General features: G+C 40.1%; 1 protein-coding gene across 2 annotated transcripts in view; it reads right to left on the bottom strand.

Annotated features, from left to right (window-relative positions):
• The window catches only part of LOC132809026 (protein unc-13 homolog B-like), a 577,546-nt gene that overhangs the window by 395,618 nt on the left and 164,396 nt on the right, over positions 1 to 17,532 (bottom strand). For both annotated transcript variants that reach the window (XM_060822442.1, XM_060822515.1), the window contains exon 3: positions 15,213 to 15,312. In XM_060822442.1, coding sequence (XP_060678425.1) covers positions 15,213 to 15,312 — 100 coding nt within the window. The remainder of the gene's footprint in view (positions 1 to 15,212; positions 15,313 to 17,532) is intronic.

The raw sequence follows: 17,532 nt of genomic DNA, 5'->3' as shown, positions 1-17,532 counted from the left end.
TTTTTTTTAAATTAGGTACAAGTACCTCAGTGCAAATCTTAGATACAAAAAGAGGAATAAAAAAGAAAAGTAGCTGCGTTACTTTACAGAAATAAAACAGTTAAAAGTTAGTCATTACAGTCATATAAATAAATTACACATAAATATTACATTGTAATAGCTGAGCACAGGGGATTTCACATGCGGTCTGACAATCTGCATCAGACCCCAGTGCAACAACCATCCCCACTCCACTCCAAGCCTCCAACCCACTCCTCACAGGCACTCAGCCGCTCCAAGGTAAGCTTTCTCCTGGACCCGACTCCTCTCGCCGGCCACCACCCCAGGACCCGCCTCCCCTTGCCAGCCCGGGACTGTTTCCCCATGGCTTAAACATGTAAACAATGTCAACAGGTTCAAATTTCAGGTGAAGTGCAATTTCCAAACTAGTTGAAAACATCTAGACAACTTATCAACAAATGAAAATCCCCTGCAGTCCAGTTCTGTGCCATGGAAGACATATTTCTATGCATTACTTCTTTGTTTTTTTCTTTATCATGATCATTCTCCTTTCATTCTGCTATATCAATGAAAATTTGCTCGAAGCACTTCTAATCCAGCTTTCCTTCTTCAATGATAATGGTAACAATTTTGATACTTTAGAATAAAGGAATCATCCTTTTTCCTTCCTATCACTAATTTAATTCCTACATGAACAGCATGTGTAAACTATCATTGAAAAGTCTCTGTACTGAATTTCTTCTCATTAAAAATGGATGTGAAAGTGACAAAACATGTCCTATTGCTTCTGCTTAATCAATAGATTCACTGTCAGAAGCCCTCCATGGTCAAGTTTGAAACTGACTCCATACTGTGGTTATATTCACAACTGGTTTGTATTAAGAAGGAACACCTAAAGCATAAATCAGTGACAAACCATCTCTTTAGTAAAGAGAAAGTAATTTAATTTATCTCTACAACTGAGAAGTGGTATGAAGTCTCATTGTTATTTGAAGACAGCAATACACAAAAAATGTCATAAGAAAGTCAGAACCATCAGTAAGATATTAAAAATCCCACTAATCCCAAATGAATAAATATTACTGGAAAGGGTTTAATTTAAAAAATCCATATTATTGGAGACAAATGTTATTGTTCGCTTATAATGATGTATCTGAGTAATGACAGGCCGAGCACATCAATACTGTCATAGGAATAGATGGTGAAGTAAATGGAGCCAATAAGCATCTGGGGACCTTGTTGCTGATCTCAGATTCTGTCATTTTCTGCAAATGGTCAACAATAACAAAGATGACAAAAAAATCATCAAATTGGATGACACCTATAAATAAATCTCATTGATAATTTATTTATACATTTATCATATGGGGTACATACCATATATTTAATATTCTGCTCATTACTTAGCTTGTAGTACATTGCAAAGATGTTGAACTCGTTATTAACAGCCTCTGTAAATAATCATATTGTCCTGTTAAATCAATTAGATATTTTAGATGAGATGTATTTTTGTTTATATTTTTAATAACAAAAAGGTGATTATTTTAAACAAAAAACATCTATATCCCCAAATCAACAGTGAGGAGGATAACTTGAAGCAACAAACAGTGGAAGCTAGATCGCTACAAGATAGCTCCATCTACGAACTTGAAGGAATAAACAGTACATAACAACATACCACAATCAGCAGTAAGGTAAATTACCATAACATCTGTTGATTGAGCAGTGTCTTTTCCCTTGTTGTTATTCAACTGATGCCATGAGATATTTTACATCCATATGAGGAAACTGACAAGGCCTCAGAAGAATGCAAATAGCAAGTGAAAACATTTACAAGAAATTCATAAGCAATTCTCCTAGAAAGTGAAGTATGTATTTTTTGGAATCATTACTGGATTTAAAAAATCAGTTTCCTGATCATATGCAAAATCAAACTTACATGTAGATATTTTAAATAAACCACTCCATCTAAATACACAAAATTAAAGTATTAATCTGAAAGGCAAAACAAATTAGCGCTTTTGTTTTCCTATCTTCACTTTCTCATCAAATATCTCTCCACAGTATTGTCACATTAACAGAATTTTCCGTAAAATTCTCAAAACAGCACCTGTATTTAGTGAAACAACTGGTTCAGAATTTCATTCTAAATGTTAGTAAACTCCTTCCAAAGTCAGCTATCTTTTTGTATGAATAATTGTTTTTATACTCAGTACGGACATAAATATAAGAACTCAATACATTATAATGTATTGAAATGAAGCTTGACATTTTTAAAAGTGGTCATGTACAGAACCTCCAAAAATATTTTTTCTCATAGGAACAGAATTTTGGGGTGTTATATTTTACTTTATTTCAACATTTCACACAAAAATCAATTCGTTTTCACTGCTTTAAATGTGACTTCTATAAGCATTTGTATTCTTCATCCAAGAAGAGAGACAATGTTGATGCATTCATCATTGTTGAAGGCCCACAAATGATGCTAATAAATTTCTTTGAGGTTGCCTTGTAGGTATTATTGCTGCCTCCGAGCAAGCTGCAATGGGTGTGCATTCCACCCAGAATTTGATGGTCAAGTAACAAGAGTTAAGATGGCCAAGGAAGTCGATTATCAACCTGCAAACCTTCCAAGACACATGATAAAAGCAGGAGAGATTTTTTGTCAGCCATATGATGGAAAGAAAGTTTGAGCCTCCATCATGGTTGATTAACGACTTTAATACCTGTTAAAGTCTTCAGTTTCCACAGTATTCTGGGATACAGAGAATTCCAAAGATTCATCACCCACCTCACCTCAGTCTTATATGCCTTTGCTTCATTCTAGGACTGTATCCCTCAGTTCTAGACACAAGAGTTAGAGGAACATTTTCTCCACATCCACCCAGCCACTTCCTATAAGAATTTTCTAAGGTAATCTCTCAGTCTTCACAATTCTAGGAAATACAGACCAAAACACCTCAGATTTATGAAAAGGTTAGAGTTTATGTGGTGAACTTCCATTCTACTCCCTCTATGACAAGTATATCTCTCCTTAGATAATGGGACCAAACATTTATACATAACTTCAAGTGAGGGTGCACCAAGGTTCAAAACTGCAGCAAGACACCTTTATTTCTGTACTTGAATCCCAAAAGATAAAATGCCAACATACCACTTGTCTTACTAATTTGTTGCTGCACTAGCATGTTTTTTTTAAGAGCACCCCTAACCATTTGATTATATCCAAACTTTCAACTTCATATCATGTAAGAAATATTCTGCATTTCTGTTTTTACCAAAATGAATGACTTCACACTCAATTACATTATTTTCCATCTGTCATGTTCTAGCCTCATCATTCAGCCTGTTTAAGTCAATTTGAAGTCTCCTAATGTCTTCCTCACAACTCGTGTTTCCAAGAATAATGTTATCAACAATTCTGAAAATATTGCAGAGCTGGCCTCCACATCCAAATCATTTCTGCAGATCATGAGCATTTGTAACCGCCTACCATTCCAAGAATCATCCGTTTTCTGTCAATTGTCAATCCATAGACATGCATTTCTCCCTTTCCCATGTGAATTAACATCTCCTGTGTTAAACTTGAACAAGTCTGCTGAAAATTGAATTATCCCAAATCCAATGATTTTCCTTCGTCAGTTCTATGAGCAATTATCCTCAAAAAATTCAAAAAAATTTGTCAAACATGATTTATTTTTCATAAATCCATGATGACTCTGCCCAATTTTACTCTTCTTTATTAAATCTGTAGTTATCATATTCTTTATAGAACAATCCCTTATTTTCCCCAATTACAGACGTCAAGCAAACAGGTCTGTAGTCTCGGTTCTGGCTCGTTTGCCCTCCTTAAATAGAAGTTGCATTTGTATGCTCCAGTCAGCAAGAACCTTTCTATAGTCAATACAATTTTGCAAGTTAAGCAGCAATGCATCTACTATCTCTTTAGCTACCTGTCACTTCATATTGGGATGAAACTCATCTGGTTCAGGGTATTTATCAACCTTCAGTGCAGCAAAATTTTCCATATTTTGTTAACTAATTTCTTTCTGTTCCTCAGTTTTGCAAATCCCTTGGTTGCCTCGTATTTCAGTGAAGACAGGCACAAAGTAACTGTCCTCTTTATTTCTAACCAAACTACTCCTAATATCCTTAGAATATAGTGATGGAGCTGAATACAAATCTAAGAAGGTAACAATTGAACTATATTGTTGTCTAGACAAACTACTCCTTAAATTCTGTGTTCTGGTTTCTGGAAACGAGACAAATTTGATTCCTAGAAGTATGGCAAACAACAGATATGGTTGATCCAAAGCATGAGAATCTGAGTTATTCAGAATCGCTTGCCAATAACAGTTTGTAGAGACATATAAGAAGTGATCTTGTGGGAGATTGGAAGATTGCTATGTCCAAGAAAAAAAACCATTCAATTAAGTTTGAAATTAAATTGAAAGAATAGAAATACCTCCCCCCCCCCCACCAAAAAACAAGTGACAATAGATTCATGGTCATCAGTGGACTCTTAACTCCAGATGTCATTTTCATTTGAATTCAGATTCCATCATGTGCCATGACAGAATCTGAACCCGGGTCTCCCAATTAACAGTCCAGTGATAATACCACCAGGCCATCATCTCCCTGTATGGATAGCTCAAAAGCATTTTTTCACAGAAACAGTAATAATAGGAATCGTGAGTAGTAAATACAATGAATTTCAGAAATGAATACAAAAGCTTTGGTTTCCTTAAAGAGGCAACAGAATGCTACAATAGGCAGCAGTTGGCATCTCTCTGTGGCTAAATTAAGTAGTACCATCCTCAAATATAATCATTTCACCATATTTAACAATACAAATCCTTAAATAATATACAATGATTCCAGAAGATTCTAGTTCCAGTATTCACAATTAATATGATCCATTAATTTAAATTTAATATGGAGTCAATATGCCATCCCTTTTCTATAAATGCATTTTGAAGTTTCCTGCAAAATCTAAAAATCTCAACTTATAAGTTTTCAGTCCTTGTTTTCTCAACAGCAAGTCAAAACTACTTATCTTGCACATTTAAGTCAATTCTTACTGCATTATGAACACAGCAACCAAGAAATTCAGTAGCTACCAACACTACATACTAATTCATTAATCTCCAAAAAGGCACTGTAATGTCAACAATGGTACTGTTGAAAAAGGTCAGTAATGCATGACTGTGGTTAAAAAAAACTTACACAACTGAGCCTAACAAGTATTGCTCAGTGAGGAATCCCAAACTCAATTCCATTCACTTTTACTGCAACAACTGAACCATCAAAAGTAGATCAAAGACCTCCAACAAGCTATTTTATCCGATGCACCGATGCCTATGTCATAACAAAGTGGCATGGATATTGTGATATTGAAGAATCCAACAGACAAGTACTACAATTAACCCTTGTGTATAAATATTACATTTTGGGTAGAGTATGCTTCTAGCAGAGTGACATGCTTTCGGTGATCTGGGATAAAATGCAATGTGAGATTTTTATACCATTGGGTCTCATGTTAAGCATGTCTCTTAACTACTCACAACCATTGACCATCTCATCAAAGCTAGTCTGCCATCTAAAAGGCACAAGTTAGGTGTGATGCATTGAAAGAATATAAGTTTGAGACACTGGTTAATAGAATAGAGAACATAGGACATTACACTACAGTACAGGCCCTTCGGCCTTCGGTGTTGCGTCAACCTATGGAACAATTTGAAGCCCATCTAACGTATTCATGTATACTGATAGGGATGGAAGGACATTCCACACAAATTGCACCAAGAAATCAACTACACTTCTCTTTGGACAAATAATACACAGCTGGGTCACTAGTGTTCCTTAACTACAGGCTTTCACTGCTCAAGTGGAAGTTACAAGTCATTGTCACAAGCACACTGTTTGATCTATGCTTGTGCTTGGATGTGTGCACTTTTGACAGAACAAAAAGATAAACTAGGTCTGCACATTTTGATCACAACAACAAATTTCCAAATTAAAAAAAAGAGAACATGCAGGAGACATCCAGCAGGTTTGGCTGCAAATGCAGTGAGAGAAGCAGAGTTAACATTTCAAGTCAAGTACCTTCTTTTGAACTCAAAACTAACAGGGGTAGAAAGAGAAACTGGAGATGCACAATTTGATCACAACAACAGAAGTATAAGTGTATTCAAATTTGCTTCCTAGCCACACTTAAATATAATTGATAACAAGCATCATCCTGAATTTAAATTAAATTTCAACATAGTTTCTTTTTAACTGTAGAGATGATAAGATTATCTACTCATTCAAATGCTACAGTATGCAATCATGCAACGTAAAGAGTTGAGCTCATTAGACTTCAATAACAAGTGGCTCAGAACAAAGCCCTGAACAAGTGCATAAAGTTCCAATATTCTCACTCAAATGGATTCTTAATTTGGAGATGTTGGTGTTGGACTGGGATGGACAAAGTTTAAAATCACACAACACCAGGTTATAGTCCAACAGGTCAGATGACCATCCTCCAAGACCAACTTTGGGACAGGCAGTAATGAAAAGTGGCCGAACAGAGGCTGATAGCTAAGTGCGGTACGCATAGGGAGGGCCTCAACCGGGATCTTGGGTTCATGTCACACTACAGGTGACACCATTGCACTATACATACACACGGACACTCCTACAGACACACACATTCCCACACTCACACATACACCTTCCCATAGGCTTCAACACCTTTACACTCATACACACACACGGTGGCACAGTGGTTAGTACTGCTACCTCACAGCGCCAGAGACCCGGGTTCAATTCCCACCTCAGGCGACTGACTGCGTGGAGGTTGCACATTCTCCCCGTTTCAGCGTGGGTTTCCTCCGGGTGCTCTGGTTTCCTCCCACGTTCAAAAACATGCAGGTTAGGTGAATTGGCCGTAGTGTTAGGTGAAGGGATAAACGTAGGGGAATGGGTCTGGGTGGGTTGCGCTTCGGCGGGTCGGTGTGGACTTGTTGGGCCGAAGGGCCTGTTTCCACGTTAAGTAATCTAATACACTCTCTCATAGACACTCACAACTCCCCACCCCAGACACACTTATACACACAAACCCACATACACATATGTTTGTGGGGCGAATTTGTACTTGCAGAGTTACATTGTACTTTGCTCAAAAACTGCATGAATCCATGTAAGACTCTGTTAACTCATTTTTTAGATTAGAATCAATCTAAGCATTATAGCACAGACAACAGCACACAGGGGGTGAACACCTTCAACACATTATCTGGGCTGAAAGTTAACCTGAAAATGTAACTTTTAAACAAAGTTTTGTGATTTACGAATGAAAGAAGTGAAATTAACATGGTCATTCTAACAGATGAGAGACTTAATAAACAATCAAGGTATTTTTCAATGTATAATTTCAGTTACGTTACACTGTAAACTTTTGCGATAAATTCTGTGAGAAAATGAGGACTGCAGATGCTGGAGATCAGAGCTGAAAATGTGTTGCTAGAAAAGCAAAGCAGGTTAGGCAGCATCCAAGGAGCATACTGCTCCTTGGATGCTTCCTGACCTGCTGCGCTTTTCCAGCAACACATTTTCAGTGATAAATTCTGTGTCTTATAATTGTGTACTTCACAACCACCTGATGAAGGAGCAGTGCTCTGAATGCTTGTACTTCTAATTAAACCTGTTGGACTATAACCTGGTGTTGTGTGATTTTTAGCTGTGGATTCTTAAGGAGTGGTGGGATACAGAAAAGAGAAACTGAAATTGTTCCATCACACAGGATGTCCTCACTGACAACTGTGGCTACATTCTTAAAAATTATAATTTTAAGACAAGCAGAGCATCCCATAGAAATCAATGCTAAAACTGCAGCTATAATTCCATGGAGTTTTCACAAGCAGCCAAAATCATTTAAATGTTATACCCAAAATACAGAACTTTAAATAGGTAAATTCCTACACTGGATTCCGAAATAAAACTGTTAAAATAAAAGACAAATAAAAACAAAGAAAAATCGACCATTTGCTCCTATGTAAGACCGTCCAAAAGCGAAGCCGAGTCCACATTGCAGGATGTTTGTTTATCTGCCTCTGGACCACCTGCTGGTGTTGCTCAGCCATGGCTACTGCCAGGTGGCATTTTTCTTGAGAGCCACATCACCACCTGCAATTGCTTTAGCCACTGCTTGATGGAACTGTTCCTCCTGGCTGGCTTTAGCCTTCCTCCTCTCTCTTCAGGCTGGTGGGGCAGTGGAGGGTGATAGCTGCTCTTTTCTGGATTGAGTCTGGCAGTTCCGAGTGATGTTCTGTTGCTAGTGAATTACTGTTGGATCCTTGCAGTTCTAGCCATTGCCTTCGGGAGATTGCTCGACTTGGTATAGTGGCCGCCCGACTGAGTCGCCAGGTAATCAGTGCTCCACCGCCAGCTGTGTGAGGTGCTCCAGCATGTACTGTGGCAGCTCCCGCCTCAACTTCTGGCTCCACCCACCTATGTCCACCTACTGCCTATCTTCAGCCAGCCAACACACCAGCTCTCCCTCCTCACCCCGACAATGCGCCCTACCCCTCCCCACCTTGCCCCCTGCCTCCCCACCTCATCCCCTTCTCACACCCTTCTCGCAATTTCCTTTCTCTCTCATCCACTCACCCCCACCACACCACATCCACCCTTACCCACCACATGCCATCACCCCCTCCCTTCCTTTAACTTCGTCAGGACCCCCAAGGCTTGCCACATAATCACCATCCCACCCGCCCCAGAACTCTGAGGCCAAATGGTCTACCCTCAGTAAAGATCTCTCATACATGCCTCTCCGCCCTCACCTCAACGAATTCTGTACCTGCCATGACGTGGAGCTCTTCTTCCCCACCTCCGCGCCTTCTTCAACAAAAACTCCTAACCTCCCTCACAAAAACCCCTTTCCTGCCTCTAACCTTGTTCCTCCATTTGTCACCCCCTGCCAGCCTTGTATTTGCCCAAGACGTCTTCATTGCTGACTGCCGACATGTAATCGCTGCCTCAATTTCTCCACCCCCCTCCTTACCCACTCCAACCACATCCCCTCCAAACATGCAACGCGCCACTGTCTCCGCACCAATCCCCATTTCACCATCAAACCCGCTGACAAAGGTGGTAGTCTGGAGAACAGACCTTTATGTCAGAGATCAAACGCTAGCTCTCTGACACCACATCCTACCCACCACCCCCTTGATCATGACCCCACTGTGGCCCATCAAGCCAAAATCACTCATATTGTCTGTGACCTCATTACCTCCGGTGATCTCCTCTCCACTGCCACCAATCTCATAGCCCCCCCACTGCTGCACTACCGGTTCAACCTACTTCCCAAGATCCACAAGGACAACTAACCCAGCTGATCCATCCTCTCTGCATACCCTTGCCCCACCAAACTCATCTTGTCCAACTCGCCTCCATCCTCTCCCCCTTGGTTCACATACTTACCACTTACATCTGCGACACTAACCAAGCTCTCCAGCTCTTTAATAACTTCTGGTTCCCTGGCCCCCAACACTTCATCTCCATGATGGACATGTTGCCCTTATACACGTCCATACCTGACAAGAATGGCCTTCAGGCCTTCAGATTTTTCCTCTCCAACAGACTCATCCAGTTCCCCACTAACTTTGCCTCTAACTCTTCCCATTTCCTCCAAATCCAGGGGGTGGCCATAGACACTCAGATGGGCCTTAGCAAAGCCTGCCTCTTTGTTGGCTATGTCAAACAGTCCCTGTTCAGTACTACGCAGGCACTCTGCCCCAAATCTTTCACCATCACATCGAAGGCTGCCTCAGTGCCACATCATTCACTTTGGCTGAACTGGAGCAGTTCGACTTTGCCCACAACTTCCACCCTGCCCTCATATTCACTTGGTCCATCTCAGACACTTCCCTCCCTTTTCTTGACCTCTCCATTCCCATCTCTGGCAACAGTCTCCATACGGATGTTTGCTATAAACCCACAGACTCCCCTAACTACTTGGGCTACAACTCCTCTCATCCAGTATCCTGCAAGAACTCAATCCCATTCCCCCAATTCCTCTGCTTCCACCCAGACAAGGAGACATTCCACTTCCAAGTAATCTGCGCATTTTGATCACAACAACAAATTTACAAATAAAAAAAAACCATGCAGGAGAGACTCAGCAGGTTTGGCTGCATCTGTAGTGAGAGAAGCAGAATTAACATTTCAAGTCTGATCGATACCATCTTTAGAACTCAAAACGAACAGGGGAAGAAAGAAAAACTAGAGATATACAATTTGAGAAGACAGCTTTTGCAAATTCGATTAAGGAGAATCCAAATACATTAAGGACAGAAGAATAACCAGGGAGTGAACAGGGCCCCTCAAAGATCAGCAAGGCAGCTTTTGTGCGGAGCCGCAGGACATGGTGGGGTAGGGGGGTGGAGAGGGGAGATACTAAACGAGCATTTTGCAGCAATGTTTACTTTGGAAAAGAACAAGGAAGATATAGAATATGGGGAAGTAGATGGTGACATCTTGAAAAATGTCCATATTACAGAGGAGGAAGTGCTGGAGGATGTCTTGAAACGCATAATGGCAGATAAATCTCCAGGACCTGATCATTGTGTATCATAGAACACTGTGGGAATCTAGGGACGTGATTGCTGGGCCTCTTGCTGAGATATTTGTACCATAGATAGTCACAGGTGAGGAGCCAGAAGACTGCAAGTTGGCTAATGTGCTACCAATATTTAAGAAAGGTGATAAGGACAAGCCAGGGAACTGTAGACCAGTGAGCCTGATGTCATGGGGGGTAAGTTGTTGGAAAGAATCCTGAGGGACAGGATTTACATGTATTTGGAAAGGCAAGGACTGATTAGGGAAAGTCAACATGGCTTTGTATGTGGGAAATCATGTCTCATAAACTTGATTTTGACAAAGTACCAAAGAGAATTGATGAGGGCACAGCAGTATATGTGATATATATGGACTTCAGCAAGGCGTTCCACAAGGTTCCCCACTGGAGACTGGTTAGCAAGGTTAGATCTCACAGAGTACATGGAGAACTAGCCAGTTGGATACAGAACTGGCTCAAAGGCAGAAGACAGAGGATGGTGGTGGAGGGTTGTTTTTCAGACTGCAGGCCTGTCACCAGTGGAGCGCCACAAGGATCAGTGCTGGGTCCACTACTTTTTGACATTTATATAAAGGATTTGGATATGAACAGAGGAGATATAGTCAATAAGTTTGCAGATGACATCAAAATTGGAGATGTAGTGGACAGCGAAGAAGGTTACCTCAGATTACACTTTTGGGAAAGCAAATCTTAGCAGGACTTAAAAGTAAGATCCTCGGGAGTGTTGCTGAACAAAGAGATCTTGGAGTGCAGGTTCATAGCTCCTTGAAAGTACAATATAGGATAGTGAAGGCGGCGCTTGGTATGCTTTCCTTTGTTTGTCAGAGTATTGAGTTTAGAAGTTGGGAAGTCATGTTGCAGCTATGCAGAATGTTAGTTAGGCCACTTTTGGAATATCGTGTGCAGTTCTGGTCTCATTCCTATCAGAAGGATGTTGTGAAACTTGAAAGGGTTCAGAAAAGATTGACAAGGATGTTGCCAGGATTGGAGGATTTGAGCTATAGGGAGAGACTGAACAGGCTGGGGCTGTTTTCCATGCAGCCCGAAGGCTGAGAGGTAACCTTACAGAGGTTTATAAAATCATGAGGGGCATGGATAGGATAAGTAAACAAGGTCTTTTCCCTGGGGTGGGGGAGTCCATAACTAGAGGGCATAGATTAAGGGTGAGAGGGGAAAGATATAAAAGAGACCTAAGGGGGCAACCTTTTCATGCAGAGGGTGGTCTGTGTATGGAATGAGCTGCCAGAGGAAGTGGTGGAGGCTGGTGCAATTGTAATATTTAAAAGGCATCTGGATGGGTATATGAATATGAAAGGTTTAGAGGGATATGGTGCAAGTGCTGGCAAATGGGCCTAGATTAGGTTGGGATATTTGGTCTGCATGGAAGAGTTGGATCGAAGGGTCTGTTTCCATGTTGTACATCTCTATGACTCTATGATTATCTTTTCTGTGTATTCTAACCAGCAAAGGAAAAAAAAAGCATCTTCAACGTTGCTCAAAAGACTCCGTCAAAGCTTTAGGCTTCGCATTAGGACAGAAGACAGATTTGAAAAAAGAACACCAATTTATTTTGCCCAGGGAAAGTTCAGCCATCACTAATATGGGTTTCAACAGAAACATTTAACTGTCAATCTGAGAATCTTCTCACACTGTATAAATTGATGCACTTTTTTCAAGTCTGTTTCTTGCAACAATTTCCTGATGAGTGCAAAAAGTTTTGATTCATCTTTTAGCAATATTTAAATTCTATTTTACCAAGTCATTACTTATCAACTATCTTCATTTGACAGAAACAAATTGTTTGAATGACCTGAATCAGCTCAATTGTTCTTTCCTCACATCTTCCAGAACCTAAAGCTTTCTGGGTATTTTAAAAACTAAACCATGTGAATTATTTACTTCCATGTTTCCCATTGCAAATTAATTTTCAAAAAACCCGAGCCACTTATTGATAGGACCGCAGCACACAACATCATGTCAGAATGCTATGGCACAGTCGTTATTTTTCACGGATCAAGCACCCAAGACACAGAGCAGAAGGGAAAATGCAAACTGAGAAATATCGCACCTTGTAAAGATATTTATTCTAACAAGTTAAACAAAATATCAAACCCTAATGTATGGAAACTTATAATTAGCATCAGGTATAAAAACACAATAAAATCTTTATTTCAATTTTTAATGCAAAACAATTAACCAAAAAAGATCAAATCATTAAGACAACTCATTTAGCAACAAATAAAACAACAATCTTGCTAATATTCAGTGTTTCTGCGGTGGGATTCAGCATTATGTAGCAACCTCATTTCCAAAGCAACATATGATGTTACAGATGCAAATGTGTCACATATACCACCATTGCATAGTACCCACTCTGGACCAATTATTGGATTTAAAAAACTGGAAGAAATATGATTGATTTTTTTTTTCAAAGGCAAAGTTGGGAAATTTTAGCAATAGCCTGGAACTCCCAAATTCATTTTAATAGATCAATGTTGATTTTTGCTATTAGAAATCATATCATGATTTTCAATTTAGAAAACTAAATTGCACCAAATTACTGAAAAAGGTAATCTTCAGAGTCTACAATCAGGTAAGCAATCATGAAGATCTGAATTTGTCAGTGACCTACTTTCTCAAGGTATCTTTTAAAGAGATGAAGTCTTCATGAAGAATCTTAGAGATAATTTAAAGAATTTACAGTACAGGATGAAGCCATTCAACCCAGTGTGTCTGCACTGGCTCCTGTAAGAGCTACTCAGTTAGTCCCATTTTCCAGCCATGCCTCCATAGCCTTCTCAATTCATTAAATTCCAAATACTGATCAGGCTTTCTTTGGAATCCTCATATGGAATCTGCCTCCACCTTTCTCCAACACAGTGCATTCCAAATCTTAATAAGTCAGAGCAAATTACGACTGGAATCTGTACTGAAAACAAGTGCTGGAAATCACAACAGGTCAGGCAGCATCCATGGAGAGAGAGAGAGAGAGTTAACATTTTGAGTTGAGATGACTCTTCATCAGAGCTCGTGTGAAGTGTGGAGGGGGCAAAAAGAGCAGGGCGGAGGACTGGAGTATTGGGGGAGAGAGGCTATCAGCAACCTTCCGCGCCCCCCATCCCCGCGCTAACCATAGGATAACTGCTGCGCCTCCACACTTCATGTCAGCTCTGATGAAGAATCATCTTGACTCAAAATGTTAGCTTGCTCTCTCGTCTTGCTGCCGATCTTGAAATTGTGACCTTAAATTACTGAAATACCATCAACTGCGAACAGGATAATATTCTTCTTACCCTGTCAAAACCATTCATAATTTTGAACACATCAAAAGGTCACCTCTTAATCTCTCTGCTTCAAGGATAATAATCTCAATTTCTCTAATCTTCGCTTGCATTTAAAATTCCTCATTCCTGATATCAGTCTACAAAGTATCCTTTGTGCTTTCTCCAGGGCTTTAGCATACTTTGTTATATCAGATGTCCAGACTGAACACAATATTCCAAATGTGGTCTGACGAATGATTTGTACAGACATTTAAACCTGTTGGACTATAATCTGGGTACTTCCAAATAAACCTGTTGGACTATAAACTGGTGCTGAGAGATTTTTAACTTATCCACCCCAATCTAACTGGCACCTCTACATCATTTACATATGTAGCATTACTTCCTTGCTTTTATACTCTTTGCCTCTATTTATAAATCCAAGGATCCCCTAAGCCCACTTAACAGCTGTTTCAACTTAACTGGCCACCTTGAAAGAATTATGAACATGAACCCCAAACTCCTCTGCTCCTGTACTCGACTCAAATATGTAGCATTCAGCCTGTATTGTCTCTATGTTTCCTCTACCAAAGTAGCTTACCTCACATTGCTCTGTATTGAAATTCATTTGCCTGGTGTCTGCCTTCTATTTACTATCTTATTCTATCTTTTAATCCATGTTGTCAAAGGCTTACAAAACTCAAATATTTCTAATTTACTAACCGACCTGCCATGTGGTCCTACATCAGGGTGCCTCTGGAAGTCCAAATACACAGTATCTACAACACTTGCCTTGTCCACTGCCTGTGTCACCTCATCAAATAACTCAAATTTGTCAGACATGACCTACACTCGACAGAGCCAGGTTGACTACAAAATATTAATTTGTTTTCCCCTGTACTATGGCCTCCATCAGTTTTTTCACTACTGACGTCAAGCTGATAGACTAAGCCAGAAGGTGGCAGACTTTGCCCCTTTCTTAAGTAATTGGCAGATGGGACTAGCTCAGGTTGGGATCATGTGGGCGTGGACTGGTTGTACTTGAAGGGTCTTTTTCCATGCTGTATGATTCTATAACTGTGTCACATTTGAAATTCCTGTGATTAATTCTGTATTCAGAGGGGCCTGGAGAATTTCTGTCAACTGCTCTGCCATTTGCTCCTCTCTTTCTCTCAGCAATCTCTAACGCGCAGACCTGGCAACTTCTCATTGTTCCATTGGTTTTCAATGCTAGCTTTGTGTTAAATTTTCAGTTGTGACAAAATAAATCCTCTTTTTTGCATTCTGGTTGAGATGGAACATCTGTTTGTTAAATCAATACTTACAACATGAAGTCTTGCTCCCAACAAGGCTGATCTCCTCGTACTGCTATTGTAGTACTTTTTACATTCTGTACTTTCAGTGTCACATAAGTGTTAAATTTATCTGGCAAGAGAGAAGAAAAGGCATTTTAATCTTTCTGTTCCACTAGTTCTTTTCTTGCTTAGGTATCTAGTAGTGGCTTTAATGGCAATTAAAAACAACTTGCATTAATATACAGCTTTAACACAGTAAAAACATCACATTTCGACTATTCAAAAAGCATGATGTTCAATACAAGGACTTGATTGAAGTGAAGCTCAAGAGGTTTCCTACAGAATGTCTGCCTTGTTGTCAAGGCCATATGACTACAACAGACAAGGTCAGACAATCTTACAGGATGATTGCCTATCAATCCAAACATCCCCTGCAGACACAAAAAAAAAGGAGCAGCAGCTTGTACGTTTTTAATTTACCCAAGTTACAACAAAATACAAAACTCTTCTGTCTCAAAAGTTCATTATTTCCATTAGAATTTGTGTATGCATTGGGCACAGTCCTTAAATCATGCTGGTCTTCGCGGTACATTTGCATGTTGTTGTTGGCTGTTCATCTGGATATATTTCACCAGGGTGTGTTATTCCTGTGACATTTCTATAGATCTCTGGGTCTGATCGTTGATTTGTGTCAGTGGAAGTGGCGCATTCACTGCTTCCTCATCAGCTGTCTGCACTTCTGCAGTTGGATGCATGTGCCAGCAGTCATGACGGTATAATTGGCCCACTTCCACCACTACTGATTGAGGTGGCAACTGCTCCACACAGGTCCAAAGTTGGACTAGCTTTCATTAAAATTGTTGAATGTTTGCATTGTGAATGGCTCTCCAATACTCAATGGTTTAGTCATCTTGCCAAAATGAAATTTGGCTTTCTGCCATTTTGCTTTTTTTTCACAAATATATACAAACCCACTCACTACTACTAATGTGAGGTCTTTTTTGGCTATTAGAAATATAGCATTTGCAGCTTGACATTAGCGATTTTTGTCAAGATTTGTAGCTCAGGTTGAGGTTCTGGATGTAGGTTTGCTTGCTGAGCTGGAAGGTTCATTTTTAGACGTTTCATCACCATACTAGGTAACATCTTCAGTGAGAATCCAGACAAAGCACTGCTGATGTTTCCTGCTTTCTATTTATATCTTTGGGTTTCTTTGGGTGGGTGATGTCATTTCCTGTTCTTTTTCTCAGGGGGTGGTAAGTGGGGTCCAAGTCAATGTGTTTTTGATAGCGTTCCAGTTAGACTAGCATGCTTCTAGGAACGCTCGTACGCATCTCTGTTTGGCTTGTCTTAGGACGGATGTGTTGTCCCAATCGAACTGTGTGTCCTTCCTTATCTGTGTATAAGGATACTAGTGAGAAAGGGTCATGCGTTTTGTGGCTAGTTGATGTTCATGTAGCCTGGATAATTTTTTTATGATGGCCCTGGTGATTTTCACGGACAGCCTTTCCATTTGACTAGTAGTTTGGAAATGAGGACTGATGTTGAATTCTTCACTCATGAAATGAGGGCCATTGTTGTTCGTAACAGTGTTGAGAATGCCACAACAGCTAAAGTATGCTTGTAGGCATTTGCCAGAATAGTGAATGGCCTGGACAAAGTAGATGTTGGGAAGATAGTCTGGGTATGGATAAATCATCTAGACCAGATAGACTACACCCCAGAGTTTCAAGGGAGATAGCTGAAGAGACAGTGAAGGCGTTAGTGGTGATCTTCTCAGGAATGAGCCAGGGAAGGTCCCAGAGGATTGGAAAATCGCTAACGTGAAACCATTTTAAAAAGGGAATCTGGCAAAAGACAAAAAATGACAGACCGATTAGCCTTATCTCGGTCATGGGTAAGATCCTAGAATCAGTTGTGAAGGATGAGATTTCTAAATACTTCGAAGTATATGATAAAATAGAGCCAAGACAGCATACTTTCATTAAGAGAAGGTCATGCCTGACAAGTCTGCTATAATTCTTTGATGAAGTAATGAGCAGGTTTGACCAAGGAGAGCCAATGATGTGATCTACCTGAGCATCAAGGTAACAAGGTATTGGACAGGAGTTTAGTGAGTAAGAGGAGTGAGCATGGTGTTAGAGGCAAGGTGCTAGCAGGGATAGAAGCTTGACTATCTGACAAAAAGTAGAGAGTGTGTGGATAAAAAGGTCCTTCTCAGAATGGTGGCTGGTGACAAGTGGTGTTCCACAAGGCTCAGTGTTGAGACCACAACTTTTCACTTTATACATTAACAATCTAGATGAAGGATCTGTGGGCATTCTGACTAAGATTGCTGATGACACAAAGA

This window comes from Hemiscyllium ocellatum, chromosome 1 (genome assembly GCF_020745735.1).
Source record: "Hemiscyllium ocellatum isolate sHemOce1 chromosome 1, sHemOce1.pat.X.cur, whole genome shotgun sequence".
NCBI lineage: Eukaryota > Metazoa > Chordata > Chondrichthyes > Orectolobiformes > Hemiscylliidae > Hemiscyllium > Hemiscyllium ocellatum.
This window is presented reverse-complemented; position numbering and strand designations above follow the sequence as displayed.